The 12765-nt window shown below is 42.4% G+C and overlaps 1 protein-coding gene across 4 annotated transcripts in view; it reads left to right on the top strand.

The window, feature by feature from the left end:
* Nucleotides 1–12765, top strand: part of FLT3 (fms related receptor tyrosine kinase 3) — a 73955-nt gene that overhangs the window by 29534 nt on the left and 31656 nt on the right. For all 4 annotated transcript variants that reach the window (XM_047723015.1, XM_047723014.1, XM_047723012.1 and 1 more), the window contains exons 4-9: nucleotides 1211–1326; nucleotides 5798–5927; nucleotides 7810–7937; nucleotides 8266–8405; nucleotides 8499–8652; nucleotides 9669–9837. In XM_047723015.1, coding sequence (XP_047578971.1) covers nucleotides 1211–1326; nucleotides 5798–5927; nucleotides 7810–7937; nucleotides 8266–8405; nucleotides 8499–8652; nucleotides 9669–9837 — 837 coding nt within the window. The remainder of the gene's footprint in view (nucleotides 1–1210; nucleotides 1327–5797; nucleotides 5928–7809; nucleotides 7938–8265; nucleotides 8406–8498; nucleotides 8653–9668; nucleotides 9838–12765) is intronic.

Raw genomic sequence — 12765 nt, 5'->3', positions numbered from 1 at the left:
GCTTGACTGATCGGTATTACCTAATCTTGTAGATTAGTTAATACCAAAACTATTTAGCAACTTGTCCACGATAGAGACTTACTGTGGAAATCTAGCTCTGGGCTCATGGCTAGAAAGCTTGAATACCTAGGCTGTGATCACTGTCTTCCAGTTGCCTATGATATGCATTAAATGTTCACAAATGATACCAGGAAAATGAGTGGTTCAGAGAACGCAAGCACAGAACCAGAGTATCTGCAGGCACTAGTCAAATATATCTCCTACTAACCTACCTACGAATAGTATTCTGGAACCAAGCAGCTTGGAGCTCTAGAGCAGGGCAGGACGTCTCTGCAGAAATGTGCATTTGGATTGCCTGGAGGAGACCTTGTTCAAATGCAGATCCTGATTCAATGGATCCAATGGGTCTGGGCAGGGCCTGAGAGTCTGACTGTCAGTGGATGGTGGGCTGAGACTAACACTGTTAGAGAAATCTTACACTCTTGAGTAGTAAGCATCTAAAGGTCAGAAAGCATAAATTTACACCCAACATCACTCAACAAACTATTAGAGAATATTTTAAGCTTTAATGAAAACAGGTATCACTGAACACATCGAAGTTTCTTGGAAAAGATTGCTCCTAGACAAATGTATCGGTATCGAGCCTCTAAGAAGTTCAAAGAGCAAAAACTGGGCCATCTTTCTCCTTACATATATGTGATTTTCTCCTTCACATAGGATAATGGCTTGTGTTAGATTTTGCTTGAATTCTTTCATCTACAGAGAGAGTCACGCAGAAGAGAATGTTTCTTAGCTCTGGGTATCTTGCTCGTACAGTCATCTAGGTCTGCAAGTGGGGAAGTGAGGCCGGTGGCCAGGTAACAGAACACGACTGTGAGGTGCTCGTCACTGAGAGGAATGGTCTGCTCTTGCTGGCTGGAGTGAACCCCCAAGCCTGTACATTTGGTCCATCCAAGAGGCCTGAGAAGCATGGGGCAAAGGTGCTGGAATGGAGGTCCCTCACTCTGAGGAGAGGGCCTGAATGAAGTCCAAGTCAAACTAACCAGGCTCCGGCAGAGTGAGAAGCTGCCAGCCCCCGGTGCCACAGTCAGAGATGGAATGTGGGGGCCCCCTGTGCTACCCGCTGACTCAGGGTGAAATTTTATGTTTTAGTTTCACACATTTTCCAAGATAACCAGTTCTCTTTCTTGTTTTTTTTTTTCTTCTTCAGAGGAGTTGTTTCCATGGTCATTTTGAAAATGACAGAAACCCAAGCTGGAGAATACCTACTTTTCATCCAGACCGAAGCTACCAATTACACAATATTGTTTACAGTGAGTATAAGAAGTAAGTGCACCTCACTACTGGGTATTCACAGTATTCCAAAGGAGTGGTTTAGCCCTTGAGCTTTCTGCCAGCTGCTGGGGACACAATATTCAGGTTTCCCTCAATATGTGGTTGAATAGTTGAATTCACTTCAACCATCCGGCATGACCCGTGGACTCTCAGAACATTCTCTGTTCAGCCCCCTTTTTTCAGTGACATGACTGACAGGGAAGAAATGGAAAATAATTTTGACCTTGACCGTGGAGTTAGAAGTCCTGGGTTCTTACTCTGGATCTGTTCCTACCACCCTTGGCAGGTCACTTAATCTCCCTGAACCTCAAATTGCCTACCTGTAGAATGGGGATAAAAATACATAGCTCACAGGATTGAAAGATCCTCACACCACCCCGTACAGCTCTCTGAGATTGGAAGATGTCCGTGTCCGCTCTAACAAGGTAGTCACCGGCCACACATTGCTCTTGAACACTTGACATGTGGCCAGTGTGACTGAGGACCAGGTGTTACTTTCATTCATGTTAAGATGTTACAAACTGGACTTAAATAACCACATAGAGCTCATGGATCCTTGATTTGTACAAATGCTAGAGCACTCCGCAAACCGCCAGGAACCATCCAAATGTTGTTATCTGTGGAGGCAACTGTGCAGTTGTCAGAATCACCCCGCATGTGTGCCTTCTGGCTTCTTGTTTCCTCCCAGTTCTGTGCAGGCCTAGGAATTGCACCCCCTCAGCTCCTAGACACTGAACACTTCACCTCACACGACATGCAGGGACTAGAGGTAGGTGCCTTCACATACATCCTACTGCCTTTAGGGACTAAGGCAGCACTCCCAAATCTCTGGGTTTATGCCATTTTATATTATATACTTATTTTTTAGGTTTTATTTATTTGATAGAGAGAGAGAGTACAAGCAGTGGGAGCAGCAGGCAGAGGGAGAGGGAGAAGCAGACTTCCCACTGAGCAGGGAGCCTGATGTGGGGCTCCATCCCAGGACCTGGGATCATGACCTGAGCAGAAGGCAGGCACTTAACTGACTGAGCCATCCAGGCACCCCTAGGCCATTTTTTTTTAAAGATTTTATTTATTTATTTGACAGACAGAGATCACAAGTTGGCAGAGAGGCAGGCAGAGAGAGAGAGAGGAGGGGGAAGCAGGCTCCCAGCTGAGCAGAGAGCCCGAAGCGGGACTCGATCCCAGGATCCTGGGATCACAACCCGAGTGGAAGGCAGAGGCTTTAACCCACTGAGCCACCCAGGCACCCCCCACCCCAGGCCATTTTAAATTAGGTTACCTGGCCACACCTGAGTATGAGGCTTCCTCTTCCTTGTAAGTGGCTTGAAGGCACAAAGCCAGGGTCCAGTCCACGGAGGTGCCATGGCTCAGGGATAACCAGGGACGGTGTTCTGCATGTACCATCTGTGCTGAGGGGATGCCGCTGGAACCATCTCATTGTCTCACAGCCATTCCCCCTTCGTGCGGCTGGGAAAACAGACACACTGGGCACCACTGGAGGCCAGGTCTACGCAATCTGCACCACACTGCCCTGGGGCTTGTGGTCCTAGCTGCTAACATAAAGAGCACCTGTGGCCATTTAGATCCCTAGAAGTGTCACCTTAATTGGGGCCGGGGGTGGTGTGGTAGGTTTCTAAAATCGGCCTGTAAGGCAAAAAAATTAAGTAGAGTCAAAATTTGTCAGAAGTTCTGAAAAGCCCTTTAGTTTACTCTGATATGTGTAGGACCAGAGACCTGAAAGCCCAAAAATCAAAAGAGAACTTTTGTTTCTCTTTGATTTTGGTCTTGTTCCCTGTCCCCTCCTCAGTCCCTGATCCCACTCTGTGGGACAACGGGTCTCTGTGGTTCAGTTCAATTCGGAAGGGAATCAACGATTCTTTGCTTGCTGTCTTTCTTTTTTTGCCAAGTGTTTAGAGTTGAATTTGTGTCAGGTAAGTGGTGTCTGCTGTTGTCTTTATTATATGTAGGGTATCTTCTTTGCATTTCAGATTTATAGTGTAAAAATATCACAACAACTATTCAGGTAAATTGTAACATGCTTTTAGCATTCTGGGCGGTGTGGCTAGAAAAAAATCAGGTGGAGGAAACTTGGCAACAGCCAATGTGAAAAAGAGGAAAGGGTTTACTAGCAAACCACAAGTTTAGCAGTAACCAGCAGTTAAGGCCTGGTCACCCAAAAAAAAAAAAAAAAAAGGAAAGCTGAACCTTGGCAGCATTCATGAGAATGGAATGTCTAGGTTCAGGAAATGAATGGATGATTGTTCTTCTCAGACGAATATTGACAAAACAGAGCAACCAGATAGTGAAGAACTTGGTTAAATCCAAACAGCTGAAGGACTTAACAATGTTTAGCACAGAGAAGAAAATATTTTGAAGGGAGGAGACTGATGGCAGTGTAATGTAATGTACTCTTCTGGCCTATGAGTCAGGGAACGTGGCCTAACTAGTTATACCTTGGATGGGGGCGGGGCACCTGGGTGGCTCAGTTAGTTGGGTAACTGTCTTTTGGTTTCAGCTTGGGTCATGATCTTGGGATCATGGGATCAGGCCTATGTGGGGCCTGATCAATGGTCAGAAATTGCAAGCAAGGATAAAAACCATCACATAATGAAAAAAGATATGTGCAATTCATGTAATCAATAAAGGATTAATAATTATAATAGGTAAGTAGCTTCTATAAATCAGTAAGAAAGAAACAGTAGAAAAATGAACAAAAGACGAGTAGACATTTCACTTTCAGAACACAAAAACTAAATGGTAAATAAATATATTAACATAATAACTGAGAAAACCAAATTAAGACCACACTGAGAGGGGTGCCTGAGGGGCTCAGTCTGTCAAGCGTCTGCCTTCGGCTCAGGTCACGATCTCAGCATCCAGGGATCAAGTCCTGCATCAGGCTCCTTGCTCAGCAGAGAACCTGCTTCTTCCTCTCCCTCTGCTCCTCCCCCTGCTTGTGCCTGTGCTCGCTCTCTCTGAGAAATAAATAAGTAAAATCTTAAAAAAAAAAAAAAAAGACCACACTGAGATACCATTTTATACCCACTAGATTGTTGAAAATTAAGAAGTCTTGGTCAGTATACAGAGCAAAAGGAAATCTCATGTCCTGCTATGTAAGTTAAATTAGTACCACCATTTTGGAAGGCAGATTATCATTATATGTAGAGCGGAACATGCTCATACCATATAAACCAGCAGTTTTCCTCCTAGGTGTATTATTAAAGAAACTTACAAGCCTGCCTCAGTACAGTACAGAACGTTCATAGTATCATTGTTGGCAAATACAACAGACTGATAACAAGCTAAATGTCCATTGCAAGAAAATGGAATAATAAATGGTAATATATTCACCGATGGAATATTGTATAGCTGTAAAAAAATGAATGTAATATAGCTACATGAAAACCATAAGGCAAAACCACCAACATAAGGCTGGATGAGAAAATGAAGTTATGGAAACCTACATATTGAGGGATACCACATTTTGAAGATCAGAAACAAACAAAGCAAACCAATATATTGTTGGGGGACACACATCTATGTGGTGAAAATATTTTTAAAAGCACAGGAATGATAAACACAAGATTCAGGATAAAGGTTACCTAGGATTGACATGGCAGGGGGCATAAAATAGATTTGAAGATATTTATTAATATTCCAGTTATTAAGTCAGATACGGGCCTGTGGGCATTTGTGTTTATTATTATGCTTTGAAATGTACACTTCATATATTCTTTTGTGTGCATATATATAATATTTTAAACAAATGTATTATAAGATCAGAAATTGGAATTTAGAACAGGGAAACTTTCTTTTAAAGGTAAAGGTTTGTTGATAAATGGAATGATCCACCCAGGGAGGTAGTGAACTCCTGTGGCTAGAGGGGTCCACCCAGAAGTGGAAAGTTTGTATGTTAAGCATTGTGGGGAGCCAAAGATGGGGGTGGGGGGAGAGGGGAGGTATGATGGTCCCAAAAGAACAGGAAGCTAAAACCGAACCTCTCAGTTCTTTTCCAACTCTAACTCTCTCCTACTGTATTTCTGTGTTTTTGTATCAGCATATTTCTGCCTAGTTCTAGATAAAATAAATCATGGGAAGAAAGCTGAGTCTTAAATATATGAGCTTTAAGCTGTTCTCGTTTTCTTGTTCCTATGCAAATCACTATTTGTATTTTTACATGACCTCACTCCACTTAAGTTTAGTTGTCTGTAGGTTTATGAAATATCCCAAGAGATTAGCTAAGAAGACAAATGCTGAAGTAGACATTTCAGCCAGAGTTGAATTTAATGTATTGGAATGGAGAAGATCCATTATTGTACATATTTGGAGGGGAGCAGATGAGGCTGCTATGGTATAAAATATTTAACCTTCCTTAATAGTGCAGAATTCTTTTTCTGAGGGGGCTGCTAAGACAATTAGTTTTAAAATATTAAAATGTTACTAATTTATGATACTCTAGACACACTGCTTTATACATTAAGGAGACCTTACTTTAGAAAAATGGAAAATCAGGATGCCCTGGTCTGCATATCTGAGAGCATTCCAGAACCGACCGTGGAATGGGTGTTCTGCGATGCACAGAGTGAAAGGTATGACATTTATAGAGGTAATTACTATTTTTGCTTTATTTTTTGGTCTTTTTCTAATATAGCTGACATCACACTGTGTGTACCAATTGGCTTATCAGAAGAATGGGGATGGGATAGTACTTGCCTTACGCTACAGGGATGAAATGAATCAATACACGTGAGCTCATTGCAAGGCTGGCGCCTGCAGATAGTCCCATATGCGTGTTTTCTTTTGTTTTTCATAGGTGCCATAGCTACACTTTCACAAAGTGAGAATTCATGCAGTTTGAACTAATAAAAATTTACTAAACAATTTTGGTGAAAAATGGTACTAAGCAGGAGAAAAAGTAAAAAAAAAAAATAGGTTACCAAATGGTAGGAATGTGATCACAAATTTTAGAGGACAAAGAAGAGATTACCTGTAGATACATATGTAACATAAGCATGGGGGGGGAGGTGGACAGTCTGCACCCCAAAATAATAATAGTTGTTATCTCAGGGTGGTAGAAATATGGGCAAGTAAAATTCTTTGGGTTTTTCTCTATTTTCCAAAATTTCTACAGTGAACTCAATTACTGTTGTCTTCTAGTAAGAAAAAAAATATCATGAAGGAATGATATGTCAACAAAGAAAAGAATACATTTGGCTAAAGTGATAAGGGGGAGAAACGTATGACCCACAGCCTCCAAAAGCAATTCCTGCTTTCGGAAAGGCAGTGGTTAGGGTAACTCCCTGGGAGGAATCCAAGTCTGTCTTACGCTGAGAAGAGGGTGTGAGGGGCATGGGATAGGGATGAGGAGGTAAGGGTTAGGGTGGGAAGATGGTGGGGGTGGGATGATGGGGTGGAGTGGAGTCTGGAGGTGGGGCTGAGGGGTGACAGTGAGGGCACCAGGGTGGGGGCACGGTGGGGGTGGTGAGGGGGTGGAGGGAGTGGGAGGGCATGGCAGTGGGGATGAGGAGGTGAGGGTGGGGGGCTGAGGAGGGATAAGGGTCTGAGGAAGTGTGGGGATGTGGATGGTGGTGATGAGGGGATGGAGAGGGGGGTGAAGGGGTGAGGGTGAGGGGTACCGTGTCAGGTCCTGAGACCCACTGAATTCCCTCCTGTGTCTCACCATGCCTCTTCCCTGTGAGCTCTGCGGATGGGTGACTTCTGCAACATTCTTCTCTTCCTCTCCCTCATAGTCCTCTTTTGGGCTTCAAAGAAAAGATACCCACCTTGTTGTGCTGTATTGAAACCTAATGGTGCTTTTCCTTTTCTCTTGTCTTTTTTTCCCTCTTTCTTCTTTCTCCACTCATTCTCTCTTTCTCTCTCAACAACAAAAGAGGGCAAAATTTAAGCTTACATAAAAATGTATGTAACCTGGCGTTCCTGACTGACTCAGTTGGGAAAGTATGGGACTCTTGATCTCCTGTGGTGAATTTGAGCCCCATATTGAGGGTAGAGCTCACTAAAAAAAAGGAAAAAAGTATGTAATTCTGTCTAGTGTTATTCCTTTTTTGTTTTTTTTTTTTTTTTTAGTGTTATTCTAATTGGTTGAGATAATGAGTAACTACCTAGAAACCTTAGATTTGGGTTTACCTTTCAACACATTTCTTTCTCTCTCTTTTTTTTAAGATTTTATTTGTTTATTTGACAGACAGAGATCACAAGTAGGCAGAGAGAGATGGAGAAGCAGGCTCCCTACTGAGCAGAGAGCCCTATGCGGGACTCAATCCCAGGATCCTGGGATCATGACCTGAGCAGAAGGCAGAGGCTTTAACCCACTGAGCCACCCAGGTGCCCCAACGCATTTCATTCTCTTAAACAGGCTCTAGAACCTTTCACTTTGTTTTTCTCCCTCACTTTCATTTGTAACTTTTAAAAAACATGTTTGGTCAGACAGCTCTTTTTTTCTACTTGCAGCTGTAAAGGGGAGAGTGCAGCTGTTGTTACAAAGGAGGAAAGCGTGCTTCATGAGCTGTTTGGAACAGACATAAGGTGCTGTGCAAGAAACGAGCTGGGCAGGGAGTGTACCAAGCTGTTCACAATAGGTAGGAACCATGAGACGGGGCTCTTCTCTTTTCAGTGACTGTTCCTTAGGAAAAACCCGACACTGAACAGTGATTGCTTAGGTCATCATTCACTTTTAGAGCTGCCATAGTTCTCTATGCCACTTCGAATATTTCGGATTCCGCAGCTGCCAATTTCTTTACGAAAGGGTAGACAGTTTCTAAAGGATTCTTCTATCCAAGCAGCGGGTACCATTTGAGATGACGGTAAAAATCTTTGGTCATTGGAACACTTGGGATGTATTCTGTAATGGGGGGGGGATGGAAAAATCACCTTGTTTTCTCACTTGGGATGTTTTCGTCCTTCCAGATCTAAATCAAACGCCTCAGACCACACCGCCACAGTTATTTCTTAAAGTAGGGGAACCCTTATGGATAAGGTGCAAAGCTGTTCACGTAAACCACGGATTCGGACTCAGCTGGGAGCTAGAAAATAAAGCGCTGGGGGAGGTAATATGACAAGTTTGCATTCTGAAACTGCAGATGGCCGCAAAGTACGGGTTGAAGTCATTAAATTCAAACTCTTGTTTTATTAAAATCCAGGGCAGCTCCTTTGAGATGAGTACCTATTCCACAAACAGAACTATGATACGGATTCTGTTTGCTTTTGTATCATCAGTGGGAAGAAACGACACCGGCTATTACACTTGTTCCTCTTCAGAACATCCCAGTAAATCAGCTCTGGTTACCATCATAGGTAATGCGGGCTACTCCCTCTGTCTTTCTCCATCCTTTCAGTTGCTTTAGTGTGGAATGTGAGGTATGGACTGCAAATTCTGATATCGGTACACAGTAGCATCAAAAAGCTGAGCACGAAACTGAAATAGAATCATTTTGTAACTAGAAGCTACCTGCCCCTTTCCTTTTCCACTTAAACCGTGCTCAGTTGAATGCCACTGTCTTTGTACTGTCATTGTAACGTGACCGTCTGTTTGTGGATGTTTGTCTACCAATAGACTAAGTTTCCAAAGGATGGAAATAATCCCTTCTATATCCTTGTGGTCCCAGAACCTGGCAGAGAGCCTGACGCAAAATTGGCACCTGATAAATACTTGTTCTGAGAACTGCAGGTGACGGGCAGGGACAGAGAGAAGGGACAAGCACTTAGATGCACAGAAACTGGGTGGGCTGTGCAGGATTTGAAAATAGCCATGCTTCAATAATCTCAGATCAGGTGGCAGCCTCAGACATGCTAGGAAATGAAGTGATTCTCATATCAAACTAACAAGTAAGTCCTCCATAAAGAAATCTGGTGAATACTGCTGGCCAGATTGTTTTATTTGTGCCCGAGATGATTTTTAGGTGGGACAAATCACTCACCGAGAGAGCGGTTTTCACTCAGCAGAAGGCTTCCAAATTCTGTCAGTCAGTCGCCCCAACGTGGACATGCTTACCTGGGCTGGGGGAGCTCTTGGATCTCTTGAAATTGTCCATAAAATATGGAGGTTGATTTATATACATTTCTTTGGGGAGGGAGTCAATTACTGACATCCAACTCTTAGAGGAATCTTGACTGTAGAAGGTGACGAACCCAGGTTGATAACTAGGGAGAGGACTCTTGAATTTCTTGTTGACTGTCAGTTCTGACCTGCGGCATGGCCACGTCGGAGTTTTCTTATGTGAAACTGATGAATAAAAATGTATTTTATCTTTACAATGTATGTCCATATGAATCCCATCTAATGTATAAACGTACTTTTTTTTTTTTAACAGAAAAGGGATTTATAAATGGTTCCAAATCGAGTGAAGACTATGAGATTGACCAGTATGAAGAGTTTTGTTTTTCTGTCAGGTTTAAAGCATATCCGCAGATCAGATGTACGTGGACCTTCTCTCGAAAATCATTTCCTTGTGAGCAGCGTGGCCTTGATGACGGGTCCAGGTGAGCCAACAGACTGCTCAGGAGCTCTCTGGGCTTAGCACAGCCCTCCTTCTCACCCCCAGAAGAGCGGTTCTGTATTACAAGTTTTCATATTACTGAGTTGACATGGAAGATGAGAAGAGAAAAAGCAAAGACGAGGCCATTGTAATAGTCTTAGAATCAGTTCAAATCGCAGAACCCCCTGCACAAAAAAAACCCCAGAAGGAATCCTACTAGTCTGAGTATGGTTCCGCGGCATTTTCTGAGTCACTCGATTGTTACTTCCTATTCGAGAGTACTGTGCTTTACTAGGTCGAATCTCCCTCCGCACGTATGCAGATGATTGAGGAAGTAAAACCCATTAAAAACAGCAAAACATTACCTACAAGTGTATTGATTTAACTTTTCAAAAATATCAATGCAGAAATAGCCTAAGAATAAATGCTGAAGGAAAATTCCATTTTCCTGGGGATTTGTACAGCTGTATTCAAGATTGTCTTACAGGACAAACTCTTCGTTCCCTCTTCGGGAAACAGAAAACAACTCTTTTTTTTCTGGTGTTTCCTAGAGCTGTGACACCTCTTATCTCTTAAATGTCATCCTGTGTACCATGATTTCATGCGAGGCTCTGAGTGCCTGAAAGACACTTGTCATCCCTCAAACACGTCAGTGGTCTAGAATAAAGCATTTCTTGATGTGTGGTCCATAAACCACTTCTGTAGGAATCATCTGGGCAAATGTTAAAAATGTTAAAAATATGTTAAAAATATGGGAACATGTCCCATTCTAGACATGCCCAACAACTGGGGCAAAATGCCCAGATTCTACTTGTTTTCCTTCCCTTTGGTGAGTCCTGTCAAGGGTCTAGATCTGTGTTCTGCATACACTAGCTAACCAGCCACAATGGCTGTTGAGTACTTGAAATGGGCTAGTCCCGACTGAGATGTGCCATAACTGTAAAATACACACTACATTTTGAAGACTTAGTTTGGAAAATAAAAAGACTGTAAAATATCTCAGTTTTTAAGCTGATTATAAGTTAAATTATAGTATTTTAGATATATCCAGTTAAATAAAAACAATGTTTAGTTTTTACTTATTTTTTTCTTTATTTGACATTTTATTTTATTTTTATTTATTTATTTACCTTTTTAAATTTTTTTATTTTTAAAAGACTTTTTAATTTATTTATTTGACAGGGAGGCAGTGAGAGAGGGAACACAAGCGGGGGGGGGGGGGCGTGGGAGAGGGAGATGCAGACTTCCCTCAGAGCAGGGAGCCCAATGCAGGGCTCAATCCCAGGACCCTGGGATCATGACCTGAGGGAGACGCGTAATGACTGAGCCACCTAGGTGCCCCGTTATTTTCTTTTTCATAGCTAACTGGAAATTTTTAAATTACCTGTATGGCTTGCATTCTGTTTCTATCAGATAACATTGGTCCAGGTGAAGAGAAAAAGTTGTTTTTTTTAACCTGGATTCATGTCTGTTTCACAATTACTGTGCTATTCTTCATACCCCAAAATGGTTTATAAGTGATCTTTGTTTGCATTTTTAGAAAGACTGTAATGCAGAGTTTGCATGGAACCCTCTGTCCTCTCTTGCCCTAACCTCTTAATGTCCAAAGCATTCATTTTGCAGTTAATCAAGAACACAGTCTTTGACCTGTGAGCTGACTGATACCCACTTTCTGAATTGGGGTTTCTCAAAAGCAAACTATTGACATCCTGGGCTGGATAATTCTTTGTTCTGGGAACTGTCCTTTGCATTGTTTGATCTTTACCAGGATCTCTGGCCTCCACCCAGTGGATGTCAGTAGAAACCCTACCCTCAGCTGTGACAACCAAAAATATCTCTGGACATTGCCAGATGTCCCTGCTTTGGAGAAATTGCCTGAGGTTGAGAACCACTGCCACAGATGGATCACCCCATTGTCATAAACTCTTATTCTGAATTATCAAACCTTTGAATGTAGGCAGCTAGGCAGTCAGCCCCTGTCTTTCTGTTGAATTGACCACCACAGGCCTCTGTTCGGATGAATATCAGTGATAACAACATCCACTCCCTTGTTTGTATTGTGACCCATGTCAGAGAAGCTCTTAGTGCTATGGGATTCTCTCCTGAACCTGATTCAAGGAGCTAGAGGATCAATTTATGATCTTTAAATATCTTCTCGATGGGCTTGAGAGGGTCTACAAGAATGAATATGATAATGTCTCTTTCTCTCTCTCCAACCCCCAGAATTAGACTGGCACATTCATGATCAAGGGGCATCTTGGATACGATTCATTGCTCCTTTGCTGCTGACTTCTGACACAAGCTCTTGAGTTTTTACAGAATCACTGTTAGAGGACCATGTCTCTCTCTTATACAATACCTCGTTGAGGTAACTTGTATTTAATGAATGAATGAATGAATTCATCATCATCCCTGGAAGTGGTGATGCAGGGCCTGGGCCAGAAGGAGTCAGTGGCATCCTCTGTGCCCTAAGAGGACCACACACCAGACACTCACACAACACCCAACACCCAAGAGTTTGTTTTATCTGAAAAGTTCTAGAAGAGCTGCAGTGTTTGTTGGTGATACTGACACACTGGGTACAGGGTTTGTCAGTGATAATGGTGTGCCTGATATCCTGTATCACCCTATAGGCCATGTAACACACAACACAAGGGGAAGACAGACCGTCCTTCTTCTTGAAGAAGATGCTCAAAATACCGAACGAAAAGTGAATAACGAGAAATCTAAACGTAGCTTCAAGTGAGGGCCCTGAATGTCTTTTGCTTTCCACACCAGGCTCTGAGTTGAGAGAACAGGTGGCTAGCTCAATATTGGATATAAATTTTTTTATTTAAAAAGTTTCCTATTTACTAATAAGCTAAAAGAATCATACAGTGAGCATCCTTTCCCTTAACACATTCAAAGTTCAAACAAAACTGAAATTTGTTGT

Source organism: Lutra lutra, chromosome 3 (genome assembly GCF_902655055.1).
Source record: "Lutra lutra chromosome 3, mLutLut1.2, whole genome shotgun sequence".
Taxonomy (NCBI): Eukaryota; Metazoa; Chordata; class Mammalia; order Carnivora; family Mustelidae; genus Lutra; species Lutra lutra.
Note: the sequence above shows the minus strand (reverse complement) of the source record. Positions and strands in the feature narration are given on the sequence as shown.